Source organism: Lepisosteus platostomus, chromosome 15 (assembly GCF_059453375.1).
Source record: "Lepisosteus platostomus isolate fLepPlt1 chromosome 15, fLepPlt1.hap1, whole genome shotgun sequence".
Classification (NCBI taxonomy): domain Eukaryota; kingdom Metazoa; phylum Chordata; class Actinopteri; order Semionotiformes; family Lepisosteidae; genus Lepisosteus; species Lepisosteus platostomus.
In genome coordinates, this window is record NC_142625.1 from 12,049,370 (window position 1) to 12,071,229 (window position 21,860).

General features: G+C 36.6%; 1 protein-coding gene across 11 annotated transcripts in view; it reads right to left on the reverse strand.

Annotated features, from left to right (window-relative positions):
• Positions 1-2,645: 2,645 nt before the first annotated feature.
• Positions 2,646-21,860, reverse strand: part of ralgapb (Ral GTPase activating protein non-catalytic subunit beta) — a 54,575-nt gene continuing 35,360 nt past the window's right edge. For 6 of the 11 annotated variants that reach the window (XM_088608266.1, XM_088608264.1, XM_088608263.1 and 3 more), the window contains 15 exons: positions 18,391-18,524; positions 16,748-16,930; positions 14,460-14,611; positions 13,320-13,507; positions 12,528-12,634; positions 12,089-12,241; positions 10,767-10,976; positions 10,162-10,320; positions 9,690-9,855; positions 8,582-8,704; positions 8,016-8,152; positions 7,406-7,514; positions 7,030-7,108; positions 6,692-6,840; positions 2,646-5,911 (listed from right to left, as the gene is read on the reverse strand). In XM_088608266.1, coding sequence (XP_088464392.1) covers positions 5,718-5,911; positions 6,692-6,840; positions 7,030-7,108; positions 7,406-7,514; positions 8,016-8,152; positions 8,582-8,704; positions 9,690-9,855; positions 10,162-10,320; positions 10,767-10,976; positions 12,089-12,241; positions 12,528-12,634; positions 13,320-13,507; positions 14,460-14,611; positions 16,748-16,930; positions 18,391-18,524 — 2,243 coding nt within the window. In that variant the 3' untranslated portion in view covers positions 2,646-5,717. The remainder of the gene's footprint in view (positions 5,912-6,691; positions 6,841-7,029; positions 7,109-7,405; positions 7,515-8,015; positions 8,153-8,581; positions 8,705-9,689; positions 9,856-10,161; positions 10,321-10,766; positions 10,977-12,088; positions 12,242-12,527; positions 12,635-13,319; positions 13,508-14,459; positions 14,612-16,747; positions 16,931-18,390; positions 18,525-21,860) is intronic. The other 5 variants (XM_088608265.1, XM_088608260.1, XM_088608257.1 and 2 more) reach the window with 2 other exon arrangements.

A 21,860-nucleotide genomic window follows, 5' to 3' on the forward strand; every position in this document is an offset into this window, starting at 1 on the left:
AAGGTTGCCAAAAAGCGTTTGTTTGAGCTGAAAACAACGCTTTGACAAAATCTCAACATTGCTGATAAGAGCTGACTAAAAAGCATTTCTGGCCACAACAACTACAGTGGGATGCCAAAGGTTGCGAAAAAGCGTTTGTTTGAGCTGAAAACAACATTTTGACAAAATCTCAACACTGCTGTTAAGAGCTGACTCAGTATGTACTTCTGGCCACAGCAACTATGGTGCAATGCCAAAGTTTGCCAAAAAGCGTTTGTTTGAGCTGAAAACAACATTTTGACAAAATCTCAACACTGCTGATTAGTGCTGACTAAAAAGCATGTTTGGCCACAGCAACTACAGTGCGATGCCAAAGTTTGCCAAAACGCGTTTGTTTGAGCTGAAAACAATGTTTTGACAAAATCTCAACACTGCTGTTAAGAGCTGACTCAGTACACACTTCTGGACACAGGAGTTACAGTGGGATGCCAAAGATTGCCAAAATGCGTTTGTTTGAGCTGAAAACAACGTTTTGACAAAATCTCAACACTGCTGATAAGAGCTGACTAAAAAGCATTTCTGGCCACTGCAACTACTGTGCAATGCCAAAGGTTGCCAAAAAGCGTTCGTTTGAGCTGAAAACAACGTTTTGACAAAATCTCAACACTGCTTTTCAGAGCTGACTCAGTACGCACTTCTGGACACCGCAGTGACAGTGGAATGCCAAAGATTGCCAAAATGCGTTTGTTTGAGCTGAAAACAACGTTTTGATAAAATCTCAACACTGCTGTTAAGAGCTGACTCAGTATGTATTTCCGGCCATAGTAACTATGGTGCAATGCCAAAGTTTGCCAAAAAGCGTTTGTTTGAGCTGAAAACAATGTTTTGAGAAAATCTCAACACTGCTGTTAAGAGCTGACTCAAAATGCACTTCTGGCCACAGCAACTACGGTGGGATGCCAAAGGTTGCCAAAACGCGTTTGTTTTAGCTGAAAACAACGTTTTGACAAAATCTCAACACTGCTGTTAAGAGGTGACTCAAATGCACTTCTGGCCACAGCAACTACGTTGCAATGCCAAAGGTTGCCAAAAAGCGTTTGTTTGAGCTGAAAACAACGTTTTGACAAACTCTCAACAGTGCTCTTAAGAGCTGACTCAGTACGCACCCTTGGACACAGCAGTTACAGTGGGATGCAAAAGGTTGCCAAAACGTGTTTGTTTGAGCTGAAAACGTTTTGACAAAATCTCAGCCCTGCTGTTGAGAGCTGACTCAGTATGTACTTCTGGACACAACAGTTACAGTGGGATGCCAAAGGTTGCCAAAACGTGTTTGTTTGAGGTGAAAACAATGTTTTGACAAAATCTCAACACTGGTGCTAAAGTTTAATATTATAATATTTATTATATGTGTATGCGAGTGTGTGCATGCAGACACGTTCATGTTGGTTATTGAGAATTTCTGGGGTTCCTATGAGAAGAGTACTTGTAGGTGGTACTTGGATGCTTTGGTTTGATCAGGGGCGGTACTTGGTCCAAAAAGTTTGAGAACCAGTGTACTAGATGGACCAATTTTTCAGTTTTAGTGCAGATTAAACTAGTGCAGATTCTAACAAGCTGAACAAGCTCATCAGGAGAGCAAGCTCTGTCATTGGGTCTGGCCTAGACCCCCTGGAGGTAGTGGCTGAGAGGAGAATGGTGTCCAAACTAGAGGCCATCATGGACAACGTTTCCCATCCCCTCTATGACATGCTTGTAGAAATGAAGAGTACGTTCAGCAATAGACTGATTCAGTCTATCCACGGTGCAACAGGGAGCACTCCAGGAGGTCATTCTTGCCTTCTGCCACAAGACTGTACAACTCATCCACCTTGTTTTTGCGCAGAGGCAACATTGACAGTGACCTGTTTCTGGACTGAACAGTAAACTGATACATCTGTTCTTTTTCTTTTCCCTTTTAAAACTGTTTTTGTGCAAAATATGCCAAGGACCTGTGGAATACATTTATATTTATAGTCATATTGTGCAATATGACTTTTTTGTGTACTGTTCTGGTTTGTTCTGTTCTTTGTGTGTTCTGGACTGTGAGCAACGCATCTTAGTGCACTTCTCACTGTACTGATTGTATTGTATTATTATTTTATCATTCATTACACTGTCTGTCTTAAGCTGCTGTTGCACTGCAATTTCCCTCAAGGGATCAATAAAGTATCTATCTAGATTACTTTTTTCTAAAACCTTAGGTTGTCTATGTTGCAAATCCTACAATATAGAACTATATAATCATTTTTCCCCATTTGCATTGTAAAACCCCTAAAGAAATAATCATTTATTATGCAATAAAGCTTTTACTGACTGTACTGCAAACTCACAGGTACAAACAGGTAAATGGTCATGCAGAAAACTAAGAACACCCCTGCCACACCAGAGCTGTGCAGCCAACTGTGTAGTTTCCTGGGGAACACAGATCACAATTGGATGATAGAGCTCAAACTAGCGACGACTGGGTCACAAACTGACTTGTACAATTTTGTGCTAATTTTAACTGAGACAAAAACAATAAAATCAGAAAAGTTATTACTTCAGTAATAACCAAGAGTTCAAATACAATAAAAACATCAGAAATAGGGGTTTAGTGTTGGTGTAGAAAGACAAAATCCACAATGCCATTCTGTATGACAAGAAGTTCTTTAAAATTTTATTCAATACATGTGTTACATTCAATATCCAATGTGTTTCATTTGGGCACATATATAATTGGCATAAATACAAACAAGCTTTTTTGTGCCTTTCCTAATGAATAAAGAGATACAGACAAATGAAATATACTTCACATCTTTATATTTACAGATAGTCCTCCATTTCTATACATCTCAAGTTAAAGCCTGCAATATTTACAGAGAACATATGAATTATTTTTATAGGAACATAACAGAAAAAAACTACGTTTATGCAATATGCTGAGATTAAGATTGTACATGATATTTTCTGACACACATGACAACTTTAATATTATAGCTCAGTCTAAAGCCATATGTGCATGACCAAAGTGGAACACATTCCGTTTCAAATATACTTTTGTTTCTTCAGAAGATAATTCAACAGTCTAAAGTTTCACATTTTACTCTCACTAAGCATAGAAAACCTTACTGAATATAATTGCCTTTAACTAGATTTAGTGTTTGACTTATCCAGCAATTTGAAACCACCTTAAAACAGTATAAAAACTTCAACTGTATACTTCCAGTCAGAGAAAGCTTTTGCATAATGGAAATACCAGCTCCACACCCTCACAATGGCCAAAAGCTCCAAAATTGTGAACAATAATTGAATCTCAATGTTCTAACTTCTCTTTTTAAGAACATTAGGTGGAATCTGGGTAGGAACACCAATAACACTTTCTGCTTTCTAGGTATAACACAGCATATTTGGAACACACAAGAGAAAGACTTGACAATGTTGACATAAAATCCACTGGGGGGTCATACAGACATAACCAACAGAACAGGTTCAGGAGAGGGATTCCAGCATGGTAAAGGCAGTGCTACTGATGGTCATGTTGGTGACAGCTCCACAAAATATTTATCCAAATACGATTTAAGCCCTTGAATATTTTATAAATCCTTTGTAATTATAATTCCGGATTATAAATCCACATGACATAATTTAAATACTTCACTTCACTCAGGCCCTTTGTCTGAATAGCTCATGAAGTATGAAAAGCACAGGTTTTCTTCCTGACACTTTGCATGAATGGTTCTGTAAATATACACTACATCATTCATCATTTAACCTTGTAGGATGCTATAAGTGAACTGCTTTTGTCTTTTAAGTACATAATCAAGTTGAAGTGCCAGTGGTAACAGGATAAAAAGAAGTTTCTCAATACACTTGCAAAAAAGCAGTTAAATTTAATAATTTAAAACTGATCAAAATGCAGTTCATAGATATATTAAAGTGATCACATTTTTTAAAGCACCAGCAACATCATTCATATATGTTCTGAATCAATGTGAACAATGTCTGTTAACACGTCTACAAATGTAACTTGTTAAAGCATATGCAACGTGCAGACCCTAAGTGAAAAGATTTAAAAGCTGTTTCAATCTTAACACATTAAAAACAACAACAGAACACCGTGGCTATGTTAACAAAAGATACGAGTGACAAACAGCATAATCAGGAAGGGATGTTTCTGTGGTGAAATGGACTATTAGGATCATCTAAGCTCAAAACAGGGGGGTTTCAAAGCTCATAGGTAACAGTATTAAAGGAAAGATCAAATTGGTCAATGAAAAAAATAAAAAAGCAAAACATGGTCTTGACGGCCTGAAACAGGTACTGAGGGGTGATGCATTACCTGATTTTAACTGTTCCTAAACTATGGAAGGAGCATTCCCACATCAAAAAAAATATTGCTACTCTTCTTACTCAGGATCTGAGCAGACATAAGAAGGAAGAAGGAAGACTTGGGTTGCTTGCATTGAAATGCTGTCCACTTTGTTAGTACTAATCGACAAACAACTGTCAACGACTGTGAATAATAAAAATGATACAGTGTCATAGTCTGACAGTTCCTGAACAAAATAATGTGTCTGTTCTGCTCCTTGGTAAGCAACGTGATTATTGAATATCACTGGGTAAGATAGGAGATCCATAATTCCAGAAATAAATAAGTATTTTTATCGGTCAGAAAAGGTATTTTTTTATCTTAACTGGGAAATCAGATCAAGACAAGGGAATACCTGGCCTTTGCAGCTCTGTGCAATGAGTTCACACCTTCTGACTTATTTGGTGTTTGGTTTTTTCAGTACACATTTTTCAACTAAAATGGAATAGGATCCCTGAAAGGCAGGTTTCCTTTTTTAAAATGTGCACTGAATACCATATAAGGCTGGAAATTATTTCAGATAAACAACCTGAGAAAATCAACAGAGCTGAAGAAAAATTCCATCTGTCTGAAACCATTTTTAAAAATAGGACACATTAATGACTAGAAGGTCACATTGTGTTAAAAAAAATAAAGTCCTAAAGATGACTTGGTGTGGTGTCTCATCTCATGACCTTGTAAGAGGAAGAAAACATTAACACTGTACCATTAGATGTATATTAGTAATTGTGAATGGTCAAGGCCCTTTTTATATTTACAGGGACACTCTGAATGTGTTTACATGTTGTTCCATTTATGCTAGACAAACAAAAATGACAAAACAGACAAAATTACAGTAATCAAGAATGTCAAGCAAAGGACAGACCTATGCAGGAACTGCTCCATGAATAACAATAAGATAAGATGACCAACAGCAGGACTGAACTGGATTCTTTGGGAAAAGTGACAACGCTTGACTTCTGTACAAATGATTTGGTCCTAAAAGGCCACTTGAAAGGTTGTGTGGAATTGCACTATTTGACTAACAAAACCCTGCAACATTGTCCAATTTTTATTTTTACTATTGTTTGCTGATGTTTTCTGTGTTCAAATGAAGCTATCAAGCTGTTAATTCTCACCCTATCGAGTACTGTGACGATTACAGATTGAAGGTCCTCCGTGTAGGGATCTGGTTAGGATTAAGATCCCGGGACCAGGACATTAAGTTGGCTGGCATGGCCGTGATGGTGTGCCTTTTTTTCCTATGGAACACATTGTTTATCTCTGCATTCAAAACGCACAACCACCAAGTAGTGATAAAATTAAGAGTTTAAAAATCTAGAAAGAAACTGAGCTGTCCATTTTGTCCGTGTCATGGATTCAGATTTTTTAACCCCACCTCCTGGAACAGTGAGGTGTAGAACTCGGGCTCAAGTTGCTTGTTGCGATATTTATTGACAATCTCAGCTATTTTCTGTTTTCTCCGTACATGGGGTGGATTGTAAGAATCGCTCTCCAGCCTCTTCCTTCGGCAAACATTAATCACGGTCTGTCGGACCAAAAATCCTGAAAAAAAGCCAGAACAAATAAATGTATAGAAACAGGTTATTTTTTTCATGCTAGTGTAAATTTTAATTAATATTAGCTTCAGTTTCCAGAGAAAAAGAAACTTTCGGGATTATAATGAATTATTGGCAATAAGTGCTGATTTGAATTCAGCATATTGACTCCCAAAATGGTTTTGCTGACAAATACTACTTATATATTAATTCAGCATACAGATCATTTTTGAATATTTCTAAGGAGAAATGTCTGTTGCTTAACCCGTACTTATTTGATCGTACATCACCACTGAATCTCATCAAGAAGATCATTTGTCAATGGGACCAACATCAGTGCCTGTGTTTATTACCCATCTCTCATGGAAACAGTTCAAATTTCTGCTGATTCTCTGTTTTGTGTGCGACCACTACGTTCTGAACAGAAAAATGCTCAACAGTGAGGCATCATTTAAAATTATCAATGCAAGTTCAAAAAGTCAAAGGATTAATGTTGTTATGAGACTATATTTCTCATTTGCTTACAGTGACTAGTGAGCAAAAAGGGACACTTTCATGTCACAATTCGCAAACTCTCACTTTCGCCTGGGCCTGTGGCAACATGGTGACCATACAGTAGTTTCTCAAAATTCATGGTTTCATACTTCATTCACAATTTTGCGATACTTATTTTGTTATCGAGTTATAACGGTCTGAAAATTGGGACTGCAATTCCCCTTTAAAAGAAGTCAGTAAGGTAATTTGTTCTGTATATTGGTCCAGCATTTCCAACTCCTGATGCTCTCACCCAAAGCTCTCCTGCTAATGACCATGCCATCCACCAGAGGAATAACCATGCTGAACTTTCCCACAGCTCCATGTAGCTTAATCCGAAACAGGCCAGTCTTCAAAGGGTGAATAAAAATAACAGGGACATCTTTTTCTGACATGGTTGGCCTACAAAGAAAGACAGAGAAGAGGGATGAAAAGAGTGTGTTAGCCATCAAAAGACCTGCACTTCAACAGTGGTTCTCAATGGTAATGCACTGAGGCAATGAAACACCCTCCTGTGTATACTATTGCAGTTCAGGGAACAGTAGACCCATTTGGTTCACTTTTTCCAAGTCTCCAAAGGGAATGGGATACCTGAGTGAAGTGCTGCTGTTCATTGTTGCCTCCACTCCAGTGCTTGTATCTGCCAAGAGGTCTGAAAGAGGGAAGTTTTCTGGAAAAAAAAACAGACTCTGCATGACAGGGTACAGAAAACTGATCACAATAACCAAAGGAGTGAATGAGTAATGAGTAAGAAATAGAAAATGAAATAAGTTACCTTTGCATGATTTGCAGAACAAACATTTGAGTTCCTAAAAGCATTCAGTTTCATTGTAAATATACAATGAATATCAAATATTCCATATACTTAACATCTATTAAAGATTCTAGAGTATCTGAATATTTAGCCAAGCTTGTATTCACTCTGGATCTCTGGATAAGAAATAAGTAAAAAAAAACTTAATTTTACCAATGTCATCATAGCGCTCCACCCAGACAACAAACACTTTGGTTTCTGGGCCCAGTGGGGGCACTGTCCGTCCTGGAGGCATCTTCTTGGATTTCACTGTGGGACTCAGCTAATGCAAACATACAGTATTTTCAAAACAGCTTCTAACACCAATAAGACAACATCACTGCACTGGATTTTTCTTCTGCAGGGAGCAACATTTTTGGACTTCTTTGGGGAGTTAGATCAGATATTTTAAATTACGTACTTTTCACTTTGCATACTTAAATACATTTTATAAAACCCTGCCTTAAGCATGAATTATGGGATTTCTGGTGATACTAAGCACAAGTATTTTTATAATCAATGAAAAGAATATAAACCCTATTAGCACTGACACAATTAAACTACATTTATTGTAAACGGACAAGCGATTACAGTGGTGACCACTCAATAAGTACATAAATCACTAAAACAACTGAAAAGTTCCTCTACAAATTATCTTTGTATATTGTATGAAGACAAGACTTTACTAAGCTTTTGAAAATAGGAAATATTTCTATTTATTTCTAAGTGTCAGAAACCTGTATTGGCTCAAGACTACAGAGAAAATCCTCTTCAGAGCACTTACCCTCTGACTTGAGCTGAGGTTTTCCGAGTGGTTTGGGAAGAGCTCCAGTGTGAGACTGGACTGTTTCAGTAAACTTGGCAGTAGATCCATCTGGGAATCTGATTCCATTGAAGGGAAGCTGTTCTCTGACGAATCAGCTGAAAAGACAAGATCATCAATTTTGATTATTTTGAATGCTATTTTACTTGATCAGAGTGAAAACAGAGAACTCCATTAAAAGCTAAAATAGATCAGTTAAATGTATACACATTAAATTTTAAGCTGTTTTGTATCCAAAATACAAAAACAACAAAAAACAATGTTATTAAAATAAATATTGGCACTTTGCATATACATAATCTTTTACTTATTATGAATGGTACTGGTTCAGAATAAACATTTTATATGGAATTTTGAATTTATAGTTGCAATGGTTAAGAAATCATTATTTTTAAATAATAAACTGGATTATATGGATTTTGTTTTTAAAAAGGGATGTTAAATACAGTCAGAAATATGGACATTCTTGAAACATTTTTAATACTAAATTGTAATGCACTAAAACAAATCCAACCCCGAATCCTCACCGGAAGAGTCCATTAATGATGGAACCACAAAGGCTATTTCAGTGAGAGCATCCGCGTAGTAAAGCACTTTCTTCTCTCCATTGAAAACACCTCCAGCAGTATCCTCTAAAGTGACTGCCTCTTCTGTAGAGCAAAAAAGCATGTAAGGGCTGCCATAAACTGCACTTCACTGTCAGCACCTTTGATTCTTTATACAAATTTAGAATCACCATCATTGTTCAAGTGGGAAGCGGCTTCAGCAACAAAAAAAGAAGCCAAGGCTAATGCCATGTTGAAACATAGAACAAATTATGTTTCAGGTGTTAAGCTTTCTATGCATAAGGCCATTAACATCACAAACAATATCTTGTTGAATTAATATACTTTGGAATAGCCAATTGTGTTTTTCATGTTTTACCTTATGGCTAAAAACCCTGTGAACACAAATAGGGGAGAATGAGAACAATGAATGCAGACTCCTCTGACCTGCTCACGTTCAAGTCACCAAATACAGATAAAGCAGCACCATACTGGAGTTTCAGCTACCAGATGGGGGGGAAATGTACCCCTCACCAACAGAAATGCAAGCAGAAATGCAAGTCTGCAGTGGTCCAGGAAAACAGAGCGCTGGTAAAATAACGGTGGTGCTCTGCCAATTCTGCACTGTTGCTTGAGAAATCCCTGTCAACTGGCAAGTGACATGACCCCGGAGATCAATGTCACTTCAAGCCTTTCAGGACTATTGTCTGATAGATATTAAATGGCCACCTAATAATCCCCAACTATGACCTGGTTTCATTTTCCCCACACCACTGAGAACTGATGTATAGCTGCCACTAAATCATTCAGGTGGGGTGGTGGCAGAGGGGAGTGCCCATAACCTGTAAAGCGCTTTGAGTGGAGTCCAGAAAAGCGCTATATAAGTGTAAGCAATTATTATAAGCATAATGACTGATGATGATGATTATTATTATTATAATTAAAGAACAGAGGGTGGCTTTGAACTTCTTTGTATTATGGAGAAGAACAACTGACCAGTAAAATGAGGTTCAACCTAATTTAATGTGACCCACTTTATTTGAAACCATGGTTTTTAAGACTAAAAACTAGCAGTGACTATGACTCTCACCTTGGTTCTGTCTTTCGCTGCCATTACCGGTGTTTAATGACCAGCTAGTGTACACATTACCAGTCCAGCCAGGGTGTTTCCCCACATCCACAGGCCAGCCCAGAGACAGTAAGAACTCCAGAAAGTGGCATTGGACATTTGCTGATGAGTCAACATTTCTCAGGATCTGAAGCATAGCCGAAAAGAATGGTTAATGTTTTAACAGAACAGACTGAGCTCATTTACAGCATGTCCCTAACCATGACATCTCAATACAACTACAACTTCCTTTTTTCTTTGTTGTTGACTTAACACGGCAGCAATATAATAAAATCATACAGAACACAGCACTTCAGTCACTGTCAGTACTTAAACAGGTTTTATCTTAAAAATCGAAGGTGATTTTTAATTCCTTTTTGAATAGTAGGTATCTAACTTTCCATATGGAATGGAAAAATTTATACTGAGTTTTGTAACACAGGACCTTTCTCACCTCGTGGCTGCTCTTTTGTCCTGCCTTCATGTAAAATACAAAAACAGTGTCAAAGGGGCGGCAGGGCAGCAAGTCCAGGTACCCAATGTCATCAAAGAATCCTGGCAGGGCAGAGTCCAGTGCAATAAGGTGAGGTGGTAATCGGCTGTTGCCAGGCTCCTGGAGAATGACAGGGGACATTTTCATTGTCCCTGTTTTAGCTAAGAATCATTTATATTTTGAAAACAATTGTACAATAAACATAACAAAACATGAGAACTAAGTAATTTGCACTATTATTAAATAATTTGAGATGGAGATATTTAACATTACAAATAAATATTAAAAAAATACTGTTTCTAGTTTACTTTGAATGGACAATATCTACAAGCTCTGGCCACACAACAATTACATTTTAGAACTAGGTGCTTTATCATTTATTTATGCACAGTAAAAATATAAACATGAAAAGTATGCAAACTTGCACATATTGTTGTAGCCTTTTCTGATTCTCTACTTAAAACATGACATTTTGAGTCAGAAATGCTCATGTAGCTTCATGACAGCTACAAGATTTGAGACACTTTTCCATGAAAAGCCAGCACCTCCCCCCATGTCTTCTGTACCTTCAGTGCTTCCAACGAGAGGAAACCGAAATGTGACAGGAAGAGGCGGGCGGTTTGAAACTCCTGCGAGGGAGCAGGGGGTTTGCAGTCTATGAGGGGGTCAGGAAAGGTCTTATTTCTCCAGCGGTCTTCGCTTTGCCGCTCCACAGCCGTCTCATACTCCATTTGTTTCACCATCACATTACGCAGTTTATCATGCTGCATTTCTAGCTGAAGGCAAAAAGATTATTTAAAATTAATTAAAAAATAGATTCCTCTTCTACCTAACAAGGTAAGAGATGTGCGACTGCCACCAGAAGGAAAGATATCCTGCACACAAATCACCCAAACTCCCCAAAAAGATGGAGACCCATGTCTTTGAATTGATTGCAACAACCCAACTTGATTATCATGCATTGAGATATGTTTATTTTATCGGGGACCATGTTCTTATTTAATTAAAATACAAAAAACTGCTCCTTCATAATGGTAAATCCTGCAATGAACTTGAAGCGCAGCACTTCCGAGATATTCCTGGCAAAGGCCTCTGCAAACAAGAGTGAATTTTGGATAAAGGACAGACAATGAAAAGAGCTCTGATGGACTAACAAACTTATTAAAAAGGGAAATGAAAGTAATTTGCGAGCCATTTTGTTTTGCTTTGGGAAGTCACGGTATGTACAAAATTAAAATTAAAGAGCAAAAGTTATGTTGCTTGAGAAGCAGCAGAAAACAGTCCTGTGAATCTTAACCCCTCATCCCACTGACAGATTATCCACAACTCACTTCAGGATCACTGTACTTCATTGTTGTCGTACTTGTCATGAATTGTTCAGCCTGTCAGCCAAAAGACAATCTGGTCTATATACACTTATAGCAATATCTGTTTATTTACCTGAGAATTCTGTTAACTCATTTATGTTTTGACTATGCAAAGAGTCTGCACTAAAAGGTTCCTTTTAAATCTTAAGTGGTTTGTTCTACATCCAATCTGTATAGTTAACAGCTTTACAGGACCTCCGAATTGAAATGGATTGAATTGAACCTCCGCAAATAAATCTGCAATGTTACATTAGCGGCATTACTAAGAAACATTGATATTTTTAGAAGAAAGTAATAAGAACAGTAATAAGAAAAGAAGTATCCTTTGAAAGGTCTAAATCAGCTGAAAAAATAATAGAGAGGCTTATAGTACTATGAAGTATGTGTTTACAGTCCTATGTATTTGTAATCCTCTACAATCTATTGGCTGTAACAGTAAGGTTTTGGACTGACATTCAAAAAGTATTCTGGTGAGTGAAATCCTAGGTTTATTGATGTGGAAAAGTGACTCTTCCTCTTACCTCCTTATTCACAATCTCATGCAGATCTGGAATGCTTAGGTCAGCTTTCACAAACGGAATCTTGTCTACCTCTTCGGGGAATGGTCTGTGTTTAACGTTAAACTTTACACCAACATCATTTTTGGGGGTTGGACGACTCTCTGGAACAAACACCTACACAAAGAGAATCCATTGACTGGAAAGAATCCCATATTTAATCTAGGGACATTCTTAAATAGAACTGCCAATAACCCACATATATATGAAGTCAAAAATAACTGTAGTGACATCTGTAGAAATCCTTGTGCACATTTTAATTTATATGCAATACTATTCCTAAACACCCAGATGATGGTAATATAAAAGTACCCACTTTCAAAGTCTTTCCCTTCAACATTGAAGAACTGAGCTTAATCAGCATAGTGGCCCAATAACTGACAGTGCAGAGCCAATCACCTACCTTTTGGTTTGCCCTTCCTCCTCTTGGCTGGTGGTACAGCTGCATTGTCCAGGCATGCCTCCCCGACATCCCTCGTATCAACACTGTCACTGATGGGCAGGGATCTGCTAAGGAGCATAGTGCAGCAATTGACTATGAAACCCTAGCTTACCAGTAAACTATAAATCAGGAACATCAAATGACTAAAATTAAAAGTTAACCCTATTAAATGAGATTTAATGTGCACTTACAAGTATTCAGCCCTTATGCACACAGCAATATCATTACCTAATGCTTTTTAAACACACACAGGACTGTCTGTCCTGGTAATACTGTGATTAGAATTTATGTAATTACATTTGTTTCTCCAAAAAGAAATGATATTCCTGCTATGACTAGCATGAGCTAGGTGATTATGTATATTTTACTGCATATGTATGCTTATGTATGTTTAAGAGCATATGTCAAGGTTATCAATTGTTTTAAGGCTTATAAGAAAGTATGTGTTTACAAGTATAGGTCACAAGTACCACTGTTGCATGTCAAAAAGACAACAGCTTGTCCACCACAAGCATTTTATTCCATTTTTTGTGCCACTAAACTGGGAATCCTTGTTTTAGTCGTATTGTGAATGGTAGAAGATTCACTGTCCAACTATAGGGATCAGATTAGACTCCAGGTGAGCATCTTTGGCACTCCAAAATCCCTTTTTTGGTCCTTTTAATACAATGCTTCTCCCTTTTAATACAATTCCCCCTTTAAATGAGGAGTGCTCCAAGCCTAGCTGTTTTTTGCCCAAGCAGGCACACTCACTCTGTTCATTCCCAAGGGGTTGCTCCAGCATGGCTAATATGACTGAGTTATCCAGGACAAAATACCGGAAGTTATGTCTGGTTGTGGAGGACAGTCTGGAATACTTTATCAGTGTGTCTTCATTTAGTAAGCTGCACGGAGAGGAAGGCCCACTGGGAGAAGGGAAGGCTCCAAGCACCTGCATGATGCTTTCACAGAACAGCAACACAACAACAAACAGAAAAATAAGCTTATAAAGACAACAGGAAACAAAGTAATGGGGAGCCTTGTAGATGACAAAAATACACCTTAAAAACAGACATCTATAAGCAGGCAATAATTATGCAGGTACCTAAAGAAAAAGTAATGAAAGTGGTTATTTCTAATCCAAATGATGAAATTACACATTCAACATCAATTTTATCTGTGTAATGCCTGTACAGTGCAGAGAACAAGTTTCTGGACCTCCTTTGTTGTCCCATATTCTCATATGTTTTAGATGTATAACAATTATACCTTAATAACAGATTAAGATAATATGATAAAACATATGATAGAAAGACATATATTTTGAATTAAAAAATCCAACAATAAATATCCTCGTAAATAAGTATGAATCCTTAAAATCAGTAATTGGTACAGCAACATTTCCTGTAACTGTTTAGCTGTCTCTTGGATCTGCTTTCAGGAATATTGGACCATGCTTTCTTACAAAGCTCTAAAGTCATGACATCTAAGAGTTCACTTGCATGAATTAAGGACCTACGAAACCTTGTAGCATGTTTACATGAACTAATATGGTAAAGACAAAACCAACAAACTCACAGGGCTGCCTACATTTTAACCAAATTTAACCTTAACAAATTATTTAAACATCTGATTCTAATTATCCCCAATTGTTCAAATAAACTTCATGGTATTCATTCATGTATTTTTTCACATATACTAATTCTTATTCATTTTCAGCTTTACACAACATTGTCTCAAAAGCACAGAATTGGTAAATATAAACCCTTTTAGTTATTTAAGAATAGACCAGTTTTGAGTAAAAAGGGTTTTATGGTATGAAATTAAAACTCCCATAATACTGGGGGTTCACAAACGTCTGCTTTGGCACTGTATATATATGAAACACAAAGTGACTTCCAGATGTTAGCTCACCATGAAAGGGTTGCTTCAGCTGCATCCTTTACCCTCATGGAGGCAGGGTTGTGTTCTTTGTCTCCCTTGTACCTCACCTCCTGGTCACTGGTCTTTGACTTGCTTCCTGATATCCCCAGCTCTACAATCTCCAGCACTTCTATTAAACAATCCTGAGAACACAACAATGTAAAACACACCGTCACAAACACATAGATAACTCACTGAGACAACTAGACAAGACAGAATGGCATAAAATACAATACGGAGTAACTTACATTATTTTTCCAAATAAAGCCAAAAGGTAACTGAAATGCAGTGTGTTCTTGGCTTACGTTAGCTATGAAAAGTATTAACTTAGACCTTTTCACATTTTACATATTACAATACAGAATATAGGAAATAGGCTCAATGGGATTTTCTGCCATTGATCGGCATAAAAACACTCTATAATGTCAAAGTAAAACAAATTCTATAGGTCCTCCTAAATTAATTATAAATATAAAACAGAAAATAAGTGATTGCATTAGCATTCATCCCCTTTACTATAACACACAAACAGGCTCTGGTGCAGCCAAATGTCTCTAGAAGTCACAAACTGTTAAATGGAGTCCACTTGTGTGCAATTATGGTGTTTCACATGAGTTGAGAATAAATATCTCTCTGGGTGTCTTGAAAAACTGAGTATCCAAGCAAGAAGTGTACTAGTCAGGGAGTCCACCAAGAGGTCTGGGACAACTGTAAAGGAAAAGCAGACTTCCATTGCTGAGATGGGAGAAACTGTGTAAATGATAATTGACACTTGCTTAAGTACTTCACAAATTTGGGCTTTATGGAACAGTGACAAAAAACTCACATCAAAACTCCACTACACTTTTCCAGAAGATATGTGGGAGAATCTAAGACCAAATAGAAGAAGACTGTATGGTCTGACGAAACCAAAATTAACCCTTTTGGCTTCAACGGTAAGTGCTATGTTTGGCGCAAGAGTAACAGTGAACATCATCCTGAGAATACCATCCCTACTGTTAAGCATGGTTGTAGGGAAACTTTGATACATCAGCAGGGCCAACTTCATGGAGCTCACTCTGGTAGAAATGCAACTGTATGACCCATCTCTATTGCATTACATCTTGTGTAATGGTACTGTTGGTACTATTTTCAAATATTACCAAGGTCTGTATGTATGAAATGGTAGAGATTCCATGCTGTTTTTCAGATGTGTTATGAACTACCTAGATTAATTTAGTAAATAGTGCCCCTAAAAAATAAGTACTAAGTACTAGTTCTAACCTTTTTAAATTAGTGGCTCAAAAGAAGGGTTGAATCTGTCATCAACATTTGAACTGACTTTTCATGTAAAAAGTACACAATGAGTAACTGATTACCTCTACAGATTTGATAGTTAAAGCCTGTTTTAAAAAAATGCTAATATTTGCTAATGTTCACTTTTCAAGGTGAAAACAGCAGCCGGAAAACGAAAGCACTATATCTCAGGAAGGAAAGAGGCTGGGAAGCTACTTTTAATGGCACAAACACAAACAAATGAGACCAGTTAGGTTCTCCTGCATAGTTGTAGGAGGGCTGAGTGACGTAACACCCTGAAAAAGAAGGCACTATATCTCAGGAAGGAAAAAAGTACAAACGCTACTTTCAATGGCAAAAACATGCACAAAAGCAGCACTAACGAATAAGATTGGTTCAGTTCTCCTGCGCCGTTGTAGGGGGGCTGAGTGACGCCATGGCTCAGAAAAATAAGGTGCTATGCCTTGGTAATGAAAGCGGCATGAATGTTACTTTCAACGGCACAAAAGCAGCAATAAACGAATGCAGTGTGTTTCATCATTAGTGCTATTTGTAGGGGAGACAACTTCACAGAGCTACCTCAATCCAATCGAGAATCTGTGGTAGTAGTTGAAAATTGCTGTTTGAGCAACTTAGCAAACAAGAAAGGCATCTAAATGTGCAAAGCTGGTAGAAACTTATTCAAGACTGTTTTTTCTGCCAAACGTGGATCTACCGAATATTTTCTCAAAGTGGATAAATAAGATTGCAGTCAGTTATTTTCCATTTTATATTTATAATTTATTAGGATGATCTGCAGCATTTTGTTTTCACTTTGCCATTAAAAAATGTTTTCTGTCAATCAATAGCAAAAACTCCCAAATACATACATTATGATGATTCCATATTGTAATACAATAAAATGCAAAAAAGTCCGGGGGGGGGGGGGAGTGAATACGTTTGATAGCCACTGTATATGACTTATATTAAAATGTACTTCTAAAAAGTCTGGAGTGTGCACATGCCTTCTCGTTCAGCATGTCAGGATGCTCAGTCAGCCAGACACACAGGCACTGGAATGCTGCCACAATCATGGAGTGGAGATCCCTGGAGTGCAGTGGGGCTGGGCGGCTGCACTGGTACACAATGTAACTGCATACAGAGCTGACGGCACGCTTCTTGTCCGAGCTCTCTACACCAGCTTTCACCTGTGTCTCAGACAAAGACAGAGCCACATTAAAAAGAACAAAGCTTTTTATTAAAATAAGATATCAATATTTTAAATGAACTGTGCTTCTTAAAGAACCAGGCAAGTTAATCAAGCTGGTTGTGAACATTCCCGAGTCATTTTTGCATGATGTTTTGAACTATCACTAGCTGTAATGCACATTATTACTGTATATTACTGAATGACTGATAAACAGCTCAGTACAATGAAGGGACAACATTAAGTCTTTAAATTAGAAATAAGTGTCAGCAGAGCCAAGGTTCTAGAAATTTAATTTCTGATAAATGCAGAACTGACATGCAATAATGCTAAATATAAACAACACAGATTTCTATGTATTACAGAGACATTACAGGTATTGAAGAGTAACAGAACGACACTTGCTTTAAAACAGTATTTTCCATAAAGTAATACATGATACCTTGTTGCTAGGTACTCAAATTAAGAATTGATAAACCTTCCCCTAGTACAAGAAAAATACAATGGGTCCCCTTAAAAGCTGGGGTTAAGGATCACAAAAGTGAAAAAGTATAGCAAAATATAATACTTATTCATATAATGGGGAATTTACAGTCAAATCTTGATATTTGCAAAGGTTGGGATATAAATGGCAAATATGGGTCTTAAAATCATATGGGGAAAATTGGGAATGGTATTGCAAATCATGAAACAAGCATTTCTGTAGTAATATTTTTTGTTATAACTTTTAAAACATTTCTGAAATAAGTTATGAAAATGAAGATTTGAAAAGTAATATCATTCCCCCTGTAATTCAAATTATTTGAAATGAATACAAATACATTAGTTCAATGTTATGATATAGATTAGTTTGTATTAGATTTTTTCATTTTTAGTGAACTAATTTTTAATTTTGTTTACATTTTGCTTTGATTACTATTATAAATGAAGCACTGCTGTACTGAAACTAAAGTTTATTACAGCACAGTAATGAGTAAATTAAATATACCCACTCCCTTCACTCACTCTCCTGCAGTTTGTCTAATTCTCTTTCATCTAATTTTGTCTTTTATAATTTTCCATGTGAAAACTGAGACTATGACATGGACTATGACACAAAGGATTTTTTTAGTGTTTCTTTTTTATTTCACAGCACAACACCCACATTGCTTTGATAACAGGACTACAAACCATGCACATCTAATGCTTTCCTGAAGGAAAATTAATAACCAAAGCACAACCCATGATGCACTATTACATAAACTGTTAACCTTGTATCCTTTACTACTGAGACTGATGCATGTTCAGAATGAAGAGGAAGAAGTGGGTGCCTGCATTTTACACACCTGCTTTGCAGCCTGTGGATATGGTCTGCAGCAAAAAGTGGTCATGAAACATTTCATGCGAATAGGCAAAATCGCAAATATAGAACCAGCTTACCTTGAGGTTTTACTGTATTTTACCACTGTGTTTTCTTCTTACCTTAGCCAAACCAGCCAGGAGCTCAAGCGCTGCAAGTGAGATGCTCATATCGGGTCTCCACTGAGAGTTCAGCCTCTGCGTAACCAGGTGGATGCTACGGACCAGGAGCCCCGCAGCCGTATCTGTATGAAGAGCTATGATATAACCCCAATACCACACACCACAGAGAGGGAAAACTAAGTATTAGTAACTACAAGCAAAGCAATCCAACAAGCAACAGGCACGCTCAGCCAGTAAGCAAACAATTACAACACGACCACCTATGGCAAATACCACAGGTACTATCATGCAGGCTTTTCAGCGCCAGTCTTTTGAGAAGGACTTTCTGAAGAATGTCTCTTATTTCCTTTTACAATATAACCGGTACTGAACACATCTGTCCTCCTTAAACTCGTTAAGATGTGTACTCCAAAATATCTTGAAGGATTCTAATACACCAATTTATTATTAGCTGTATTTTTAAGAGATCACCACAGGCATCCATATACCATAGTACCATCTAACCTCATCAAATAAGAAGGTTATAGAGAAGCTGCCATATACTTTTTTTAAATTCTAATTAGACTAAAATAGTAGATAATATATTAATATAAAATTTAAAGTTTGCGCAGCACAATAAGATAAGCTCCCGAAGTATTGCACATGAGGTCTTTGTATTGAATTTGTCTTGCAGATGGTCAAGATTATATCTTTAGATAAAGATTATATAGAATACATTTTTAATATGGTATATTGTGATGAAAACTGCATCTGGAAATATCTTAATAACCATAAATACACTGCAGGCGGTAAGAATGTTAATGTATAAAATCTAACCAATATTAGACATGTTAATTTTTAGGCCATCAGAAGAATTGTCCATATTACCTTAAAACTTTGGTAAAGTTGCAAATAGGGAAGGACACAGTGTATGATCATTGTTAAACTACATGCAGTATTATTCCAACACACAACACAAATAAATTATCAAACAGTTTGTACTGTTCATTTGCTATTAGTTTACATATGCAAAGAAAAGTTGTTTTAACAATGCGCTATGACAAGACCAGTGAAAGCAGAAAAAACAAAAAGCTTAAAAAGCAATTTAAAATCACAAATCAAAACATCTTATCTACAGCACAGAAAATGCTGAGATGCATGACTGAAATCCATCCATCCGTTTTCTAATCGATCAACCAATTCAAGTCATGGGTGAGATGAAGCCTATCCTGGCAAGCAACAGATGCAGGACTGTGGGAGAAATCCGGACGCAAAGACAGGAAGAACATACAAACTCAAAGCATATTGGAATTTGGAAACAGATTTGGAATTTAACCCAGGCCGTGAGGCAGCAATGCTAACCATTGTGCCATCATGTCACCCATGACTGAAATCAAACATAGTAAATTAAATGTAATATTATTAACATGTAGTATCTTATACTGTACTGCATTCTGTTAAAGGTAAAAACTGCAATTTGTTAAAGGAAACTCCTATAGGAAGAAATGGTAAATTAGTGTTCATTCACAAGCAGAAATAAAATTACTCGTTACAAACTACTGTCACAGAGCAAAATAAAAAAAAATCCAAATAACTTTGTCCACAGACTGCTTTATAATGCTCATTTTACTAATAAGGTTGTTGAGTAACTTATGCTGTATTTTTTGCACTACACAATACACTTTGCATTTAAACCAATATGCTTCAATTACAGATGCAGCCATTCAAAATGCACGGTAAAACCCTGCAATGCGCAAAATTATCTACAGTTTAGCTCATTACACTGCAGTATGTGATTGGCTGGCCAAAATGACCGACACTTGTGGTGCATTGGCTGTTAGTGAAACGATTGCTTAATTTAATCTCTTTACTGCGCACGTTTAAATCTGCATAATATGAATTTTACAACTAAAGGGAAATTTTAGTAGCTGGACATAAAAAGAACTGGAGCATAACGTATCTTAAGGTCAATCGATATAAATTTAGAAATATAAACATATTATGTAAACTGTATATGGCTGGTATTGGTAGTTTAAATAAAAAATGCACACCAGTATTCCACTTTCTTTATAAACATTATAGGCATCAAAGTCTCATTCGGTTGCATATTGTGGTTATTTTGGAAAAGTTTTTACGTGCTCCTTCTGACTATATTAAGTTTATATACTTCATAAAAAGTTAATGTTTTAACCTTTTCTATGAATACTTGCGCTCGTTATTGCAGTAAAAAACGCATACTTTTTAGAATTGGATTAATAGGGATTATAATATGGAATCATGGATCTAAAGAACTAAATAATGATATAATTATATTCATATACAGATCCAGCCATTCAAAATGCGCGGAGTACGCTGTGTTAAAATTATGTAGGCGTGGCACATCATACCGCATTTTAATCGAATTATGATAATAGTATCCAGAAGTACCTTGTAAAACCGACAGGTGGAAGCTATTAAAGCTTAACGTCTCATGTACAGCATTTAAGCTGTCGCCAGAAAACGCCCGGTTTCAATTCCCAGTCACTGCAGAGAGACAATCTTTTTCCAGTGAATAATTTAAGTTGTATACTCTTTAGACTTTTAATAATTGTAAACTGTGTATTATAACATGTAAATCATTAAACGTTAAAAAGTCGGCATATTTTATAAAAGCAAGATTGCTCCGTTGGACAAAAGTACACAACCTTCCACCTTCATCATAAATACATTTAATTATTCATAAATATTTTACTCATCAAAGTCTTTAACTTGGTAACTTAGTGGGTTCTGGTTTTAACGTGCTTGTTCTAACATTATTAAGCTTATATTGTGTACTTCATAAAAAGTTATAATGTTTTATCCTTTTCTAAGAATACATAGTAAGAACACCACTTGCTGTTATTATAAAAGGATAAATGTAGTGATTTAACATCACTTGATAGTTATACGGAATCGCGTCACTTAGCAGCTAAAGAATCACAAGTGGACGTTTTGGAAACATTTTAACATTCGTTTCTTTTAAAAAAACTGTCCTTGTAGTGGTAATGGACATGTACTGCACCCAATGGTCCAAAGCGCGATCAGAGTATTATTTTCAGTTCGTTTCTTATATAGTGAATACATAAAAATAGTTCACTATTATAGGTTGTTGTTGGCTCTGGCAAGAATTTGTGTATTTGGGTAAATTAAGTGATGGTATTGTGATTAAGGAATTCTTCGCAAAATTCTTTAAGTTAAACAAAGGAGGGAAGAAGGGTTATTTTTACAATTGGCATTCCGAGATTCAGACTTGTTTAATTCCCCTCATTTAGCTGGAACTGATAAAGAAATCATGCAGTAGTTATATGTATTGGAAGGCGCTCTGTTTTATTAACAGACACTCTGCCTCAAACCTGTGTTGTACAGCGATATAGACGTGGGTAATGTCATCCCCATTAAACAATGTACTTATCGCACAAATCCTGCTAAACAAAAAATTAGACACAAGAAGATTATTATTGGACAATGGCGTG